Source organism: Bos mutus, chromosome 2 (genome assembly GCF_027580195.1).
Source record: "Bos mutus isolate GX-2022 chromosome 2, NWIPB_WYAK_1.1, whole genome shotgun sequence".
Lineage (NCBI taxonomy): Eukaryota > Metazoa > Chordata > Mammalia > Artiodactyla > Bovidae > Bos > Bos mutus.
This window is the reverse complement of record NC_091618.1, coordinates 116,787,807-116,807,166: the sequence shown is the minus strand read 5'-3', so window position 1 is coordinate 116,807,166 and position 19,360 is coordinate 116,787,807. Positions and strand designations below refer to the sequence as shown.

Below are 19,360 nucleotides of genomic sequence, written 5' to 3'. Positions count from 1 at the left end.
TTTTTCATATGCCTTAATTTTTAAAAATTGGAAACTGAGGTCCCCAAATCTCAAGTGATTTGGGTAATACTGAACAGTTTCCATACATATGAGATAGCTATGATATCTCTGATATTAGAATTCAAAAAAATTTTTTGCATCCTTACACCGCATGATCAAAACTATGCATTCCAAGATGGTCTGAGCTGTTTCCTCACAATGGTTGGCCTCTTATGCAGTTTACCAGCCCATGGGATGTCCATCAGCCCTGCCCCTCCCTTACAGAGTCTCACTTGAGCTTAGAATACCAGATGCCACCACCACTCCACCTCAGTTAAAGTTTTCCTCAATAAATGCTGAAAAGAGACCCTTTGACATCATGGTGGAGGAACTACCATTTTACTGATTAGGATAAGATTTACTCAGCAAGTTGGCCATTGTTTAGGAAAATCCCTCAGAAGAAACCTATATCCTTATTTCCTTATTCATTCCCCATCAATTGAGTGCTTTCTAGATGCGAGGCACTGCGCGAGGCGTTGTGGGGGAAATAAAGAAGTGTAACAAATAGTCCCTTTCCTTAAAGTATTTACCTTCTAATGCCAGCCTTTTAAGTGATTTGGAAATGGGATTTAAATGCACCAATTATTATGTGACAAAGCATATGCTACCTTTTCTTTTTTTCATATATAAGGCTATAAAGAAACAGGAGACATTTAGCAAGGGACAAATTACTATATAAAATGCAAAATGCCTCTACAATAAAAAGTTGTGATTTTAGTCACAGCACAGTGTGATTTATTCTCTTAGCCTTTCTGATAAGTGAACCTTCGCATTTTCATATTTTATTCTTAATTTTAAAGTATTGGAGTGTGTGCAGTGCATGATCAATAGGTAGAAAGGGCAGCGATCCCATGGCGCTTTGAAACTGCTGTTAACACCTCGCTCCTATTTTCTCCAGGGACAGTGTTTCCCACTCATTGCCCTCCCTATTACAGCTGCCCCTGATGATTAAATATCAGTACCAAGCAGCTTTGTAGTATATTCTCCTAGGAGACTTCCTCTATTCATTTCTAGCATAATCTCTTATACTCATTTCTTGGGAATGAAAACCCATGTTGTCGCTTTCGGCCAGGTCCCAGAAGTGAAATACAGGGGCACATTAATCTGCCGTGACAGCCTAATCCCATTCCTCCCCACCTCCCAACAATTCTCAATTTCCTAATTACCTTCGGTAGTTTTCCTTCTGAAAGTTTCCTGTAAGCCATGGCAGCACACTTCCATTAAGTCTCTCTTTCAAAGAATATGCATGTCCAGGGAAGTTATGAGGGTCCATAGCTCATAGTTATGAAATTTCCTTTTGCATGCTTACTTTTGGTGGCTGTGCAAAGTGCTGAATGCCTGGGTGGGGAGAGCCATTTTCACATTGACTTTCCTTTTATATAAGCCTCTCCTCAGTGTGCTGCCTGCCCCCAAATGAAAAACTTTAGTATGTTAGGATGACCTAATCAATAATGAGCATCATAAATAATCACAGGTATAAATCTTCCTGTGTGTAAAAGATCTGGAGTCTCTTCTCTCCTCTCCTCTCCGCATGTCTCCACACACCCTCCATGTATGTGTAATATTTTTACAATTATAGTCTGTGTGCCCCAGAGCCACTGATATGATGGATATACTTACCACAGACAATTAAAATGAGGTGTGGTATTAAAGTCATTTTTTTTTCCATATGTGATTGATTGGAAGGTTTTTTCCACATTTTACATGAAAAAGTGTCAGTATGCCCTTTACACAGAGTACATTACATGAAATGCATGTCGTCTTGTAAAAAATGTTTTAATGATCAAGTAAGTTCGGTTAATACGGCATAGTATGTTCCTTTCCTGCAGAATCACAGTACATATGTTCACACACTGATGCCACAGATAAATCCTACAGTATCTAAACAGTTTAACTTCTTAAACCCAGCATTTCCCAAATGTATTTAACTCTGAGACCCTTTTTACTTCTGCCCATAATGCCATTTTACATCCCAAACAACTCGTATTCTGTCTAATACTTTCTGATAAAGTTTATCCTAACAGTTCAATGATTTGCCACTTTTATCAAGTTTCCTGACCATGGACTTCACTCTTGCAGTGCTAGGAGATTCATAACATGTGTGTGGGTAATGGCAGGTGCAGGCAGCATTCTCAGTGAGCCTCGGCCTGAGAGAGAGAGCACCAGGGTGTCCTGTAGTCTCAGAAAATCTGACAGAGACCAAACCTAACAGTGTAACTGAAGCAACCATATGGAAATGGAAGCATTCTTGTTTAAATGATTTTATTCTAAAGAAAACTCAAAGTGGAGTTAGTATCATGGTCCATTCTGTGAATACTAAGATGGCACCTTGCTTGCAGAAAGGTGAGCATTGTTAATGAAAGTGTGGACAGAGAAAGTCTCCTGTGCAGTTATAGGGACTGAGAGCTTCCTGAGGGTAAGAGCCATTCTTTATCTCCATATCCCACACACTCACAGCCTTGCATCATGATAGTCCTCAGTCCTTGTTAGGTGAAGGAATGAAAGCATCATTAGTCTGCTTCTGTTGCAAAATCTGCATACCTGTAATTAGCTCAGTATTGTGTGAGTGTGTGGAACATGTAAGATGGAATTACTAAAAGGAACAAAGAGGATGTTCCTTTGTAAGGATGAAGACTCTTAAACCGTGGACCTTCAGATGCATTTGCACAAGCACTGAGTCCTCCTGATGAAACATAACAGTTCAGAGGCCACATGGATGTGGGGAGAGCAGAGGGCAGCATAGGAGCCACCAGTTGTTCCCAGGGTAAAGGACACAAACTTCCCACTCATCCTGAAAAAAGGAAATAGTTAATGATTTGTGATCGTCTAGCTGATTTAACTTTGTGAGGTCTGCTAAACCAACGTGATAAAGGAGGAGATGCTATTTTACATCTTGACCCCACTTTTACACCAGTGATTCTCTTAGGATTCACACCAATAACTGGGGCATGTGGCTGGTTGATAGAAACCAATTGCAGAAATCTGAGTCTGTAGTTAGCAGCTGTAACAGGAGAATTCTGAATCAAATTTGAAACCTTCTCTCAAAGAAGGTTTGATGACAACCAGCTTGACAAAAATGGAGACTAGAATATAAGAAATATGGAAGTTAAAATTCTCTTTCTCATTATGTAATCAGGAAAACTTCAGAATTTGGGTGCCAATCTAGAACTGGTACTTACTCGCTCTGTGACCTTGGAAAAGTAACATACCTTCTCTGAGCCTTGGTTTTCTTATCTGTAAAATGAGAAAATAATAACTGTTTCATGGTTGTTGTCAGTAACAGATGAATTAATATGTTGAGGTGTTAACATATTGCCTAGTGCATGATAGGTACTTACTCATAGAGCTATTATTATTAATAATATTATTTTAAAATATGTTAACACACATTACTATCAACCTTCAGTTTGAACTATAATCTCTAGACATATCACTACAACCTTATTAGCCAAGTGGCTAATATTTTTTAAACACCTACTCCATCCAGGCATTTTAAATACATCCAGGCATTTGGATTTTCATCCTAGATTTCCATCCTAGATTTGCCATGACAAATACAACTAAGGCACAATACAGTGTGCATTTTGGAAAATGCGTTTTCATAAAAATGAACCATATGTTAGAAAAATAGTAACTAACATTAAATATTAATCACGTACTGCTAAGATTAGCCTAACAAATTGTCACTTATTAAATGATATAGGTTAGGGCAAGATTGAAAGAAATAATACCCCCTGATTAAAACTTACAGATAATTCAAAAGAATCTTTCAAGTATTAATTAACATTTTATTTGTTTTAAATGGAAATATCTATGTGTTTTAAGTAGTATAGACTACAACCTACTTACATGCTTGGCACTATGATGGGCACTTAGAAATATTTTATTGTAGTCTCATGAATAGCAGGTAAGGTAGAGAGTATTATCATAATTTTAGAGACAAAGAAACTGATTCTCAAACAACCAAGTAATGACCCAAAGCTGTTACTGAGAGCTGAGTTCTGACTTCAAGTCCAGAGAACTTTCTGGAGTTGGACACTGATATATCACAGTGTGACCATAGGTTGGAAAACCGTGGTTGAAGTTTGTCAACCTTACATGTAAAGTAGATTAAATGGGTTCTACATAGTATTCGCAAGGTCTTTCCCATGGAATAGCAGATACATTTAGTATATGACATTCATCCTGGATACTCAGAAACGTTATAAGATTTAGCTCATGAAGCCTACCCTGACCCCCAGAGCCAGGAATCATGTCTCTCGTCCTCAGAACACCGAGAGCTCTTTGACTGAACTGAAACACTTCCTACGGCTTTTATATTGTGTGGTCTGTCCATTCTTTTCCCTTAGGACCACATCGCATCTCCCTACTAGTTTGTACATTTCTTGGCAGCATGGACTATGTCTTTTTCATGGTGGTATCACCCACTGTGTCTAGCCTAACACACAGCAGGTTCCCAAAAGGTTTACTTTATAGATTTGTGAACCCCACAAGTGGTTACCTGAGAATGTATCTGCCCATGGTCCTTTGTAAAAACAGGAGAAGCAGTGTGATCCAAAGAGCCGGTGTGGAGGAGATTGTTGATGTGGAAGGGCCATGGTCACTCACGTGTCTGTCCTCTTTCAGGAGTGGCTCTGCCCTGGCCCAACTCTATGGAACCTCTGCCACCTTAGAGCATCACCATTTCAACCATGCAGTGATGATCCTTCAGAGCGAGGTAAAAACCCACCATTCTGCTTCTCTCCTTGAAAGAAAACCAGTGAAACTATGCTTCCTACTTCTCTTTCTTTGCAAGAAGAAATACAGAGAATCAGAACTATCGGACTTCTTTGTGGCTTTTAAGAAATTCTTTCAGATGCCTGACCAAGGACCTTGTTCAGTTTCTTCCCGAGCTAATTCATTTGGGTTTTTATTGTTGGTTAGGGGGCTTTTCAGATTCATTTAAAGCAGACTGTGCACTGCTTGTCACCAGAACATGGCTTTACATTTCTTCAGGGTACAGAAGCCCAGTAACAGACCCCAGAAGTCAGTGACCCAGCATTTCCATTTTGCGAAACCCATTTGAAAAGATGAGGGAATCAGAAACGGGGTGAGAAAGTTACACATTATTTACATAATTGAGAAACCTATAAAAAAGATAAAAGAACTTAAAATTGCTGGTGGGACAATTTGAACGTGAGAACTGCAACTAAACTTGAGACCCAAGCTGGGGGCCATATGCCTTCTTTTGCTTCGTATGGCATTGCGGGCACTAGAAGTGGTTGGTCTTTTATACTTTTAGCTCTCCACAGAGAAAAAGTAAAACTGCTAACTGACTCTAGCTGAGGCATCTGAATTTGAAATTGCCAAGAAAGGATCTGTTTAATTTTCTGCAGGCGTACAGACTTTTTTTTTTTTTTTTTTTTGAGGCCAGGAAGGGATCATCTGTTCCCCATTATTTGTCAGTTCTCTAGCTGTGCCATTAATTATTATTATTATCATCATTAAGGCCCTGCTTCCCTGGAATAGCATCATTAAATATGGAGGTTTTTTTCCTCCAGCCTATCTTGAGAAAGCATGTCTTTTGCAATATCATGAAAGCCTTCTTCGACCCCATAAAGGAGAGTCAGCACTCCGGAACCTGCCTGCAGCTGCGGAAGGCAGAACCGTTGGGGGAGATGGATTTTCAGTTGAGAATGAAACATCAGGGTTGGCTCTCAGTAACCCTGACAGAAACCAGTGTCCCAGCATCCGTGGCTCTGGAATTCTTCTGTGAAAGTCATGTTTTAGATGTGTGCAGAGGGGAATAGGAATGGGAGGAACTTGGGATCAGACTATCTTTTCTATGCTGGTAATATGATGGGCTTACACCCCTGAGGCCAGACATTCACACCTTTGTAATAACTGATTATAAACAGGAGGTCGAGTTTTCTCAGAAGGTCATTTGCTTGTGTCACAGAGCCCCACTAACTCAGAATTTGTCTTCATACAAGCAAAATTCATCAGCTGCCCTTTGTGCCAGGGTTCTCTATGAGGAATGCAGAATAGCAGTAATGGATACAAGCACTGGTGTGTTCAGACTTTGCGTTGATGCCCCCCTCTTCTCCCCATCCCCGTACTGCCCATCAGAAAGGCAGAAATGCAGATGTTATTACCACCCCACTTTCCAAATGATGCAGAGGCATAGGGAGGTTAGATGGCTTGAAGACAGTTGATCTAGATCTTTCTTCCTACACATTTCCCACCCCCCCTTCAGTACCACTCCTCCCTAAACAAGAAATAGTAGTATTTCAGGGTGCCATAGAAGGCCAGTTTGCATATAAACATAAACTGATTACAAACTAACTTATAATTATTAAAGATGATCTGGCTAGCTTTGTCACTCTGTTAGCTATAAACTGTGTTAGTTACTGTATGTCCTTTAAATGTAGCAAAACGCACTCTCACAAAATAATCAACGTTGTCAGATTCAGACCATCTTCCTCCTGGTCTTCACACAGTAGAGTTTACTATAACTTGCTCCTAATAGCTCTGTTTCTTTCCCTGAGAAATTTTAGATGTGTGGCTGGACCTAGGTGACTATTTTTCCAGAGCCCCCAACCATTTTTTCCCAGGCCCCAGTACACCACCAGCCTGTGACTGACCCAGGGGCAAGGCCCAGGCAAAGACACCTGGGTAGAATTATGATGTGGCATTCCTTCAGTTATTTCTCTTCTTCCTAATGGCTGAATTAAGGGTCCAGAAGAGTTTGTTTGAAAATTATTATTAATATTGGACCTGGCCCCAGGTGGAACCAATATACTCTAGTCTTTAAGGAGTGATAGGTTCACCTAATGAGATAAATTAAACTCAAGGGGGCAGGAGATCATCTGGTGCCTGGTATGTAGTAATTTATTAATTGATATTCTGGTTCCCCAGAAGAATTAATTTACCTCTCATTGGAAAATGTTCCCAGGAAATCTTCACTGCCTTTCTTTTGCACCATCTTCTGGTTCTTGATACTCGGTTTAAAACTGGTCCAGTTTCCAGACCACCTGTTGGTGAGTTGGTATCTCATACTAAGAAAACCTGATAAATAAAAAGTCCTGACTTTCAAAGCAAATTAAGTGAAGTGTCTGTCACTTAACAGAAAGGCTTTTTCACTTGACTAAAAACACTATGGAGCTGTCTAGTGTAGCTAAAACAAAGTTGGATGGAAAAAAAGTGTGCTTTTCAAAGGAATGGAGATACAGGTGTATTTGTAGGATGTTCTATGCAAAAGTCACTCTTTAGAGTCCTCCTGTGCCAAGAGCAATATCTTACACTTTCTAGCTACTCAGCAATTACTGTATTATAATTATTTCACACACTTCATCCAGATGTATCTTCATCTTACCTAACACACCATTTCTCAACTTCATCAATATTGTCACTGGGGCCAAGTAAGTCTTCGTTGTGGGGGCTGTTGGGTGCATCGCAGCATCCTTGGCCTCTGCCCGATAGATACCAGTAGCGCCGTCCATCAGCGTGACAATCAGAGTGTCTCTAGGCACTGCCAGAAGTGCCCATTGTCCAAATCACCCCCAATCGTGTGCTTGCATGCTCAGTCGTGACTGACTCTTTGCAGCGCTATGGACTGTAGCCCTCCAGGCTCCTCTGCCCATGGGATTTCCCGGGCAAGAATACTGGAGTGGGTTGCCATTTCCTCCTCCCGGGCATCTTCCCAACCCAGGGACTGAACCCACGTCTCCTGCGGCTCCCGCATTGGCAGGTGGATTCTTTACCACTTGAGCCACCTGTGCACCACTGGTCTAATGCTTCTTCTCTTCCTTGAGTCATTTGTTGCAATAGCAAGTACTTCCAAAATGCCAGCTTAAGTCTTTACTAGCGAGACTAATATGTATTCAGGGGTCAGAAAGTTTCCCAGAAGTGTCGATTTCTCTGCTCAATGATCCCACAAGAAATCGAGTTGTTGGCACAAGCATAGCCTTAGTAAGAGGAGTTCAAACACTTTCCAGTTTTCTCTTCAAAACTAGATGTAATAAAGTGTCCCTTGGTGGTCCTCCTCGCCAATGATTATGATTGCGCTTCTGGCTTTGGTCTGTTTGCCAGGGAATCTGTTTGTATTTGCACAGAGTGTCATTAAGCTTTTTAAAGAATTATTTCATCGTGTTTCTAGACTGTTTTTGAAAAAAAAGTGGAAAAAACATGTAGTTGCCAAGCTCGGATGTAATGGTGTCTTCTGTGGCTTTTTTACTTTCTCGTTCCAGGGTCACAACATCTTTGCTAATTTGTCCTCCAAGGAATACAGTGACCTTATGCAGCTTTTGAAGCAGTCAATCCTGGCAACAGACCTCACGCTGTACTTTGAGTAGGTATTGGCATCTGATCTATTTGACAAATGGATATAAAAGTTTCATCCTGTAATTAACTTTCAGGTCCAAACTGGAGGTTGCCTGTTATTCTAACACTGGTATCAATGTGTAAACGAGCTAAAGTTGCTGTTGTTGTTGTTTTTCCTCATCTAAAGGAACCTCATCAGTGTGGTGTCTGTGAAACAAGACAGTCAGGACTACAATCACAAGATACATATTTTTCCTTCTGTTTTATGAGCTTTGTTTGGGACTACTGGCTAAAACTAAGTGATGGGCATTTTTAGTTTAAAGACTGGCTAAGGTTGCTATTTTATTTGTGGCCACTCCACGAGCTAGGTGGAATCCAGTTCCCCAGTCAGGGATGGAACCTGTGCCCCTTGCAGCGGAAGTGTCGAGTTTTAACCCCTGGACCATCAGGGAAGTCCCTAAGATTTCTATTGTAGACTATCATGAGTGGTTAGATCTCTAATGGCATTGATGATGCTAATAATGATGAAAAACTTGTGTTGCTGAAAGGATGACAAGAAATCCAAGCCTTCATTCTTCACCTCTCCTCTAGCTCTCTTTCTCAGAAAAGCCATCCTTCTTTCCCCCAAAGCTCAGGCTTCCACCTTAGATGGTGATTCCATCCTGCTCATTTCCTGTGAAACCTGTTCCATCAGGAACCACTGCTTTTGGTGGCCTGGTCATCTCTTCCTTCACTGATATGCACAGTTTTCTCTGACCTTAAAGACCAAACAACTTCTTTTCCTTCAGAAATTCTTTGACCTGACCACATGCTCTTGCATTGCCTTTTGCCTTACCTTTCTTTTACTTCCTACCTTCCAAAATAAATGGAGCACATGACTGCTTTTATTTTCCTAGCACCTAGGTGGCACTTGGCAGACCAGTATCCACCTTCACATTCTGCCAGCATTGTACTTTCAGAGGTCAGCAGAGACTTTCTTGTCCCCAGATTCAACGTCTTTTACTAATTCCTGGTATTTTCTAGCTTCTTTGAGACATCCGCAGGTTTACTGACTTCTTGTCAGTGTCTACTCTCTTTTTTTCCCCAGCATGCACCTGCCTTCCTCTCTCCTTTTCTGGATCTCTTATAGTTTTCTCTTCTCCTTGCTTCTATGTATGAGTTCCAGTTCTTCTTTCTCTGCTCACTCTCCTGGACTCAACTCTACATTAATTCTATAGAGGCATAGAGAAGACCCCAAAACTCTTTATTCTAACCCTCCCTCACATTCTAGACGAGTCTCCAACTCCCATCTCAAAAGGCTGTAGTGGCCTCATCACCTTCAAAGCAACCTCTAACCTTGGTTCGTGTTTCAAGGTTCTCCCTCCATAATCTGCCCCCAACCATTTTGCTTTCTTACCTCTCACTTCTCTCCTATGTGATTTATACTTCAGCTAGACTGGTCTAGTGTTACTCTTTGTGTTTTGTTTTTCAGAAAAAAAATAAGTCTTTTTTTATTAGTCAACTGCATGTTACCCTTTGAAAACAGCTTATGCAGTGCCCCTTGCTCTCCAGTGTGTCTCTCTTCCTCCACTTCCCCATCTGGCTGAACCATTTCCTGCCACCTTTTCTAGGAAACCTATGTCACTCCATTCAGATCTTACTGTGCTTGGCATGGTGTCAGTGAGAGTTAGCTTCAATTATAAGGGACAGGAAACCCAAAATCACAGTAGCTTACTTCTTTTGTCACGTCAAAAAAGTCTGGAGATAAGCAACCGGCAGTTGGTAGAGCAGCTCCATTGTCATCAGGGACCCAGGCTTCTTTATCTCTCTGTGTGGCCACATTCAACACCTGGTTTCCACCTTAGCCCAAGGTAGCTGCCCATGTTTTAGGCACAATGTCCACCTTCCAGCTCTCAGAAAGAAGAAAGGAACGAAAAAGAAAGAAGCCAAAGGTAATGCAAGTTATTTCTTAAGACCATTTTCTGGAAACTTCACGTAACGATTCCACCTACATTTCATTGGCCATCCCTAGGTTAGGCTTTGTGTTGGGTAATTGCATGCCATGCTAAAGTCTAGGAGTTCTATTACTAAGAAAGAAAGGCAAGAGAGAGATTGGAGTAGACAACTGACAATCTGGGCCACAGGTATTTGTTGTTGGTCTCTGGTGAATGGGTTATGACATGGCCGAGTGGAAAGAGTAGAGGCTTTGGGATGATTTTGGTCTGGATTTAAGTCTCATTCTAGTTAAACCTGGTATACTGAGCCCATGTGTCTATATTTTCTCCCTTCTGAAACACCATTTAAATGGCACCAGATAAATTTAAAAGCAAACGCGAATCTATAAGGAGAAAGGGAGAGGACACCAACAGTTGAGAAGAGGTGTCAGTATGTTTGTGGCAAACGAAGGCCCACTGATGAGGGTCAGGTGTTCTGGCAGAGTGGACCGGAAAGCAGGACGACTGAGAAGTGAGCTGTAGGCCCCGCAGAGCCTCCCCTGGGGCTCAGAGACAAAAAGCACCATGAAAAAATGAATGTGATGCTCACAGCTTAAGATGAGGAGATTACTAGAAAGTCAGTTTTCAGGACACTCAGAGCCCACGAAGTCCTCCGCCAATGTAGCCAGAACTCCCTCTCCTCTATCCCTGGAGAAGGCCAGAAGTTTATCCTCTGGAGAGATGAAAGAAAGTGCTCTGGACTGAGAAAAGCTCAAGGTGGGAATGGAACTCACGCAGAAGTCAGAAGAGGGGATGAAGTAAAATGGATTGAAAACTCGAGCCCACAGCCCAGTCAACCAGAGGCCAGAATCCATAAGCCACATACCCAGGTTCCTCAGATTCAGCAAATGGAAGTATAAGAAGTTAAATTTGAATTTCAGATAAACACTGAATAACACGCATGCACTGTGTGGGGGGGACATGCACATACAGCTCCGGCTTAGCCTTTTAATGTCATTCTATTACACAGAGACACCAAGGACCACAGAACATTTTAGGAAAACCTCCCGTATGAAACAGGGCACAGTTCTGAGGTGGCACAGTGGTAAAGAATTGGCCTGCCAATGTAGGAGGCGTGGGTTCATTCCCTGGGTTGGGAAGAGCCCCTGAAGGAGAAAATGGCAACCCATTCCAGTATTCTTGCCTGGAAAATTCCATGGACAGAGGAGCCTGGCAGGCTACAGTTCATGGTGTCACAAAGAATTGGACATGACTTAGCGACTGAGCATGCATGTGCACCCATATGAAAAGCAGAGGCCAAAACAGGAAATAAACAGAATTCAGAGAAAACAGCGGGGAGAAGAAAACAAAAACCCCAAGCTATTGTTAATATCCTTAGAGAGCTAAAACATTGTCTCCATGAAATAAGAACAGGGTGCTTTAAAAAATAATAGGAGCAACTGTAGAAGAAGAAAGAGCTTTTGGAAATTAAAAGCATGATGGCCAAATTAAGAATCAGGCGAAAGCATTGAGAAACAGTCAAAGGACAGTAAAGCAGAAAAATGAAAAGCACTGCTTTATTCATTGTGTGCTTTCTAGTGTTGTTTCATTTAACTATGTGTATGTATTACTGTTATGAATATACATTTTAATTAATTTTAAAAGTCAAATCCCAGCTCTGCCACTAGATAGCTGTGTGTCATCAAATTACTTACCTCCCTGATCCTGTTTTCTTCATGTGTAAAATGGAGATGATAGTACCTACTTTATCTGTCTTGTAAATGTCTTGTGTGTCTCATAAATGGTGGCATCTACAACCTCATTTGCTTTATAGACTATTTATTTTGCATGTTTTGGGGCCTTCATTTTGACTTAAGTATCATGATGTTCCTTTTTTTTCTGAATTAATACTCCTGTATTGATTGCTTATGGAAACCTGTATATCTTTAATATTTTTATTTCCCATGTCTGACACTTGCAGGATTTTACATTATTTTTCTCAAAGGAGAAGCATTTTGCCAAGCCAAGTTTCCAAGTAACTTCTAAGGGAGAAAAAATGTCCACAGTAGGAGTCCATTCATCAAGGCCTGTTAGGGATGTGACGAATCTCTGAGGGATGCAGTCAGGGAAGCTGGTGGCACTTGCTTGCTCATTACTCTGCTCTTATCTTAATGCTACAGCCCCTGCTAATGTTTGCTGACTCCAAAGAAGCTGGCTTGTTCTCTTTCTGTGAGTGTTATTGTGTTTTGAGGCTCTGAATAGCTGCTCCTTCTCTAATCTAGACCTTCAGGAGGCTGATTCACTTGCCTGTCTAAAGTTGCATTAAAGTATTGCCATATTTTTAGGCAAGACAACTCCTCGGGTTAATGAAGGGGAAAGCAGTTACTACAAACTGTCTCCCAGTTACTTTTATTTCACAGAGATACAGTTGTGGAATTGAAAGGACTGTTAGCAATGATGTCATCCAACTTATCTCCTCTATTTCGCAGATCAGGTACTAAGTTTGTAGGTTAAATAGTGTAGCTTGGCTCACATAAGTAACTTGTGGATAAGTTGGAACCTCTACCTCTGGTTTTGGGGCTTTTCCACAAACTGTATTCTTTCTCTAAAGGAAGAATCAAGTACTTGTCATTTAAATTGGGGATGCATTATACATGGAAATATTGACCTTCCCAGGTGTATGTGAACCAGTTTAATATGAAAACCAGCATGAGTTCCCTCCTCTCTCCCAAAGCAGAGCCAGAGACAAGAGCTTGCATGCACATAGTCTACTTTTGGAGGTAACATCAGAAATGGGAGTCGAGGACCAAGACAGTGAAATGGGGAAGGAGGGAAGCTCTTCTAAAGACACGTCCACTTGTTGGCCACCCCTCTGGTCAGTCAAGCTTGATCCCGCAGGGACTATCTGAGAAGACTTATATAAGCTGCACCTCAGAATTGCCATCAGCCTCCAGCCTCCATAAACAAGGCTGTCCCATGGATGTTAAAACTTCCATGCATTTCCAGGATGCGCATCCCCAAGGGCTGGGGATTCCTACAGCCATTCCCCATCCCACACGTGGAGTCAAAGCAGCACCAGGGCAGAAAGGGAGGTGCAGGGCAGCGGAGACAGGAGCCACGGTGCTGGCTGGAGCAGAAATGGCGGAAGAAACGTGGGCCGTGGGATGGCCTTGTACACTTTCTAGAAGTTTGGATTATGCTTGGTTCTTCTGTCCTAGCTGCTGCTGCTGCTAAGTTGCTTCAGTCGTGTCCGACTCTGTGCGACCCCATAGACAGCAGCCCACCAGGCTCCCCCATCCCTGGGATTCTCCAGGCAAGAACACTGGAGTGGATTGCCATTTCCTTCTCCAATGCATGAAAGTGAAAAGTGAAAGTGAAGTTGCTCAGTCGTGTCCGACTCTGTGTGACCCCATGGTCTGTCCTGGCTACTTAACTCAAAAGCCTTGAAACAGTTGAGGCCAACCAGAAAGGAAGTTCACTGCTTTCCTCCCCTAAGAAGGGGCAAGTCACTGTAGAAGGGGTCTAGGTGGACAGGCACAAGATCCAGGCCTTTGAGGGCAGGGGCTGAGGGTTATGACTCATTCCTAGTGGCAGGATATCCTGCCACGTGCCAATAGGGAACAATGTAAAATTCCTGGAAATATGGAATTCTTTTAAAACCAACCACAAAACCTCGTAAAGTCAATTTCTAATGGCTTTGGATATGCTCAAGACTCTATACTACAAATGATGGGTGAAAGCAGAATTCACAAGTTTAAAACAAACAAACAAACGAAAAAAAAAAAACTCAGTGTGAATTTCTAGGCTTCATAACCTTAAGTCTGGGGGTTAATTCTTCAGTCTGATTTTCGAACTCACTGAAAACATTTTCCAGTTACTGCTGAGTGGTTTTCTGAAATTGATTTCTGTGCCTATTTCTGAGTCCCTGCAGTGAATACAGCTTTCATAATTAAATAGTAATTTCAGCATCTCAAGCAGGAATTAGATATCCCCTGTTGGTAACCAGCCATGTAGCTTTGAGAGAGTCACTCACTTAATCTCTTTCCCTTAGTTTCCTTGTCAGCAACAGAGGAACAGGTACTTCACCCATACCGATCTCCTAGAGTCCTGGTGGTGGCCAAAGGAGATTATCTGTATGAAAGATGATGAAAATTTAAGTAATCTAAATAATTTAAATTTGAAAACATTGACAATTTTAAGTACCTTATAAAGAAAACAATCATTCAACCAGAAAGGTTAATGAAATTTTGGACCATAAGAGATAGTCCCTGTCGGGGCAGACAGAGAGAGATCCAAAATTACAAGCGTTAAAACTTCAAGATGTCACAGTGGTCCTGGACTGACTCTCTGCCTGTAAGTTAACAAAGATGACCTTGCATCTTCCACAATTAGTGGAAACAATACCTAAAATTCCCTGAGTGCTCACGTGGGAGTTTGATATACACATTATTCTGTTTAGCACTTAAAGGGATTCTGCAGAGCAGGTACTATTACTGACCCCATCATACACATGAGGAAACTGAGGTTGGGAGAAAGTCAGTGTTTTGCTCACCATGTTGAGTGGTAAAGCTGAGATTGGAACCAAATATGTGGACTCCAAAATGTATTTAGCTACTCTGCCATTCTCTCTGCAGTTCTGTAACTGTTAGTTTAAGAGAACCAGAGGGGAAACTGAGGCCACTCCTGAGAACACTTTGGAACCAAAGGCAGCAGTGGCTCCAGTTCCAAACACAGTAGATATCATGCAGGTGCGATTCAGCTGGCTGTAGATGCCACCAGCAGGTCGGGATGGGCTGAGACCCCAGGTAAGAGTTGCTCAGGAGACTCACCCATGGGGCTGAGACTGCAAGCAGAGGCTCCTTGCCTATCGCTGAGCTAAACTGGGACATAATAGAGATTGGTCCCTCTTTAGCTTGAGTACCGTCATGGAAGGTGTTCCTCTAGGTAGCAGGAGCAGTGCAGCATTCATCTCAGGAGGCTGTGACCTCAGAATACTGTGTCCCTCATCTCAGGTGCCTGCTGCTGCTGCCCTGCACTGCTCTAGGATTGCAGCATCTTCTTGCATCACCTTTAGAATGGGAGCTCTGTGAATGCAGGCATCTTCCTCTGTAGCTCACTCTTGGAGCCCCCACACCTGACCCACTGCCTGACATAATAAATTTTCAAAATTTTAACTCTCTGATATTGAATTGTCATATAAACCTGCAAGGTAGATATTGTTATCCCCATCTTCTAGATAAGGATACCTGGGCTTAGAGAGGGTACATGACTTGCCCAAAGTCATCAAGGTTTCTGTGCTCATATCTCCACGCCACATTGCCTCAGATCACTATTTAAATAGAGAATTATCCAAGAATTCAGATTTTGTATACCCATTTGGGTGCTTAATGCTTTTCCGGTTGGCTTTCTAAATTAATCAGACTAATCTTCAAGTTGAAAATTTTTCACTTCCCTTTGTGCTCTGCAAACATTCATCAACAATTATAGAAAACGCCCAGTCTAATGGTTTCTTTGTCTCTGTCTTTCCAAAAGGATGCAAAAAGGAGCATTTCTCAAAGCATCTGATGATGACAACAGAATGTACCAAAATTAGCTTAGATTGTTGGGAGTTATAGTTTGACCATCTTTCTAAAAAATTAGACTAATATCTAGAACAATTTATTTTATAAAACACAATAAGAACCCAACAAATATTTCTACTGCTATGCAGATGGGAGTATTCATTCATTCATCATTCAATGAATGTTAAAGGGCCACTATGTTCAATGTTTTCAACCTCCACAGTTGCCTGCACTCAACTAGTCCCTTCTTGGAAAGGAAGAGGATAAACGAACGCATAGTGAGGTGTAATGAGTACAGAGCTTGACCCATTGTTCCTTCCCAAACATTCTTATATTTTAACAGAGCTGATTAATTAACCCACAGAAATTACTCTAATGGTAGAACTACAGACACAGTGACAAGTTAATGGAAGAAATATTTTGGTACTTTCTGATGAACATCAACGCATTTTATATCTATTCATCCTCATGAGTGAGTGAAAATTGCTCAGTCTTGTCTGACTCTTTGCAACCTCATGGACTATACAGTCCATGGAATTCTCCAGGCCAGAGTACTGGAGTGGGTAGCCATTCTCTTCTCCAGGATTCACCCTCATATCTCCATCCATATGATATTGCAACTGAATAAAACATGAGAGATTTATCCAGTAGCACTTACTGACGCCTTCTTTGTGCCAGACACGGTGCTAGTTGCTGGGGATGCACACAGAGAGAAGATATCATTCTTACCTTCAAGGACTCAGAGCCCAGTGTGAGAGTGAGAAAAACAGTAATACCCCACCTTGGGGAGAGCTACATGCATGCATGCTCAGTTGCTCGGCCATGCCCAAGTCTTTGTGACCCTGTGGACTATAGTCCACCGGGCTCCTCTGTCCATGGGGTTTCTCAAGCAAGAATACTGGAGTGGGCTGCCATTTCCTACTCCAGGGGCTCTTCCCAACCCAGGGATCAAACCCATATCTCTTGTGTTTCCTGTACTGGAAGGCAGTTTCTTTACCACTGCACTGCCTGGGAAGCCCACGAAGAGTACTAGGGGCCACGTAAATGCAGGGGCAACGAGGGCACGCCCCATCCAGCAACCCCTTGAATCTCTTCTCGGCCTGGAGATTATAGATCAACCGAACTCACGTGTAGGGTCCTGTATTGTCTTAATTTTCTGCCATTATCAATACTGAGAGTTGTTCTGCTCTTTCTATTTCTTGCATTTGCCAGTTTTATTTGTGCTGTCAACAACAGCACAGCCTTTAACAGATAATTTTATTCAGGTATTAATGCTTAGCTGGTCCTTGTGTTATCGGTGCTAGTCTAACACAGGGACACAATTCACTTTCAAAGTGAAACATAGAACTTTTTTTCCCTTTAGTCATAATTACTGGAATTAACATCTGCCTACTAATTTACTATTCCTCTGTGGTGCTTTTATGCCCAAAGTCCAGAAATCTCTCCAGAATCTGCCTTTAGGAATCAATTGCAGATGTACGGTTTGCCTGTTGAATGAGCTGTAAGAACACGGAGAGAAGAGAATCTTACTCCCCTGTACCCATCTCACCCTGTCCCCTGCCACCCCGTCTGATAATTCTGGAGTTGAAATTGCCACCTTGACAGTAAAAATCTTCCTAACATTCAAAGACTTTTAGTAGATTCAGAACAGTTAGATAAACAGATAAAGAATATGTGTACATACTTATATAGAGAGTTATATAACATTACAAAAAATATTCCCAATTAAAATATACACAGGGTTGGTGATTTCTCACTTTACAAAAAAAAGGTGCCTTGCAGATAAATGAGAAACAAGAAAGACTTTCAACGTAGTGATGGGTGACTGGTAACCAATCTTTAGAATTATTTCTGAGGGTAATTTTACCAGTTCTGTTCAAATGATGCTTGTTTAAAGACTGCTATTTTTCTGAGTGGAACATATGTCAGGAGAGCAGGATAAAAGCCTAATAAAAACATATCTGATTATAAATGAGATTTTCCAGTAAGTTGCTTTTCACTAGCCGAGGTATTTGCCATTGTCCTTGAAAACCAAGGTTGCCAATGATCTTCTTGAAAAGTTAATGATATAGTTCCTCATGACAGAGGCGTCTGGATCCAGGGAGTGTTATAACTTTGTGGATTTTCAAATGTTCATTTTAGCAGTCCCATGGTTTTAAAAGTGCTCCTAACAGTTTCATCCATGTTGATTTTGACTCCGTATACGCTATCTACACATATAGATGCTAAAAGGAGCAGTTGTGTGGGCCAGTTCCTTTCTCAAAAGTACAGTGAATTTCACATTGTTGCTTTGTAATGATTATCACTAAGGAGGAGGTCAGAAATACCACCAAGGCTGAGGATCACGACTCTGGTCTGGGCCATGTGCAGCTCTTGGGAGCACCTCCTTGTTGATGGAAACCTCTGTCTGGTGCTCACCATGGCTCAGTACAGCAGCCTGTGATGCTGTCATATCTCTGTCCAGACGCTCATAGCAGGCAAGGCTATTCTGCCTCCAAGGCTCATGCTACACACAGTTTATAAAGATTATCACACAGGCCACAGCTGGGAAGCTGGGGGCCTGGAATCTACCTAGATTTATTCATAACTGCCCTGGGATCCTGGGGAAATGACTTCACCTTCCTTCACCTTGAGTTTTCTGACCTATAAATCAGAGAATTACAGCAGCCTTTTTCAAAGGTTACATATGCCCCTAACAATCTGTATTTATAAAGAAAACTCAAATTAAACATAGGAATCATTCTATGACCCAGCAATTTTACTATACATTAGTGTATGAAGTGAAGTGAAAGTGTTAGTCATTCAGTCATGTCTGACTCTCTGCAACCCCATGGGCTAGCCTGCCAGGCTCATCTGTCCATGGAATTCTCTAGGCAAGAATATTAGACTAGGTTGCCATTTCTTTCTCCAGGGGATCTTCCCAACCGAGGGATCAAACCCAGGTCCCCTGCATTGCAGGCAGATTCTTTACTATCTGAGCCACCAGGGAAAGCCCTTTGCTGCTTGGGGCAACTGTTATTCCAAAAGCTTGTGTTGTATCCGAGCTCTGCCACTCACCAGCTGGGGCCAGTACACCCAATGCTTCTGAGCTTAATAACAGTAGCTAATCCTTACTAAAGAGCTACTGTGTGTCAGGCACTCTGCTAAGTGTTTTACATAAATCCTCCCACCAACCCTAACCTACCCAAAGTCAGTCATGTGCTTAATAAATGACAGAAGTCTGCTTGGAACAGTAAGGACCCAGGTGGTGATGGGGACTCCAGACAAGAAACAGGGGAGCCAGTAGCACTCAGCATCTTGTCCTTTGTCCCCCAAACTACAATGAGTCAGCACTAAGTGTCCAAGATCCTACTCTGACTTCCGCCATAAATGCCATGGTAGTATTTTCCAAAGTGTATTCTTTAAAACATCAGTGCTATGGGAGTCTATGGTCAAGTCGAGTAGGCTTTTCTATTACTACTACTACTAGTAAGTCACTTCAGTCATGTCCGACTCTGTGTGACCCCATAGATGGCAGCCCACTAGGCTCCCCCATCTCTGGGATTC

At 41.9% G+C, this 19,360-nt stretch overlaps 1 protein-coding gene across 1 annotated transcript in view; it reads left to right on the top strand.

Moving 5' to 3' along the window:
* The window catches only part of PDE11A (phosphodiesterase 11A), a 430,189-nt gene that overhangs the window by 351,968 nt on the left and 58,861 nt on the right, over positions 1-19,360 (top strand). Inside the window, exons 14-15 of the mRNA XM_005900797.2 lie at positions 4,666-4,756; positions 8,268-8,368. Coding sequence (XP_005900859.1) covers positions 4,666-4,756; positions 8,268-8,368 — 192 coding nt within the window. The remainder of the gene's footprint in view (positions 1-4,665; positions 4,757-8,267; positions 8,369-19,360) is intronic.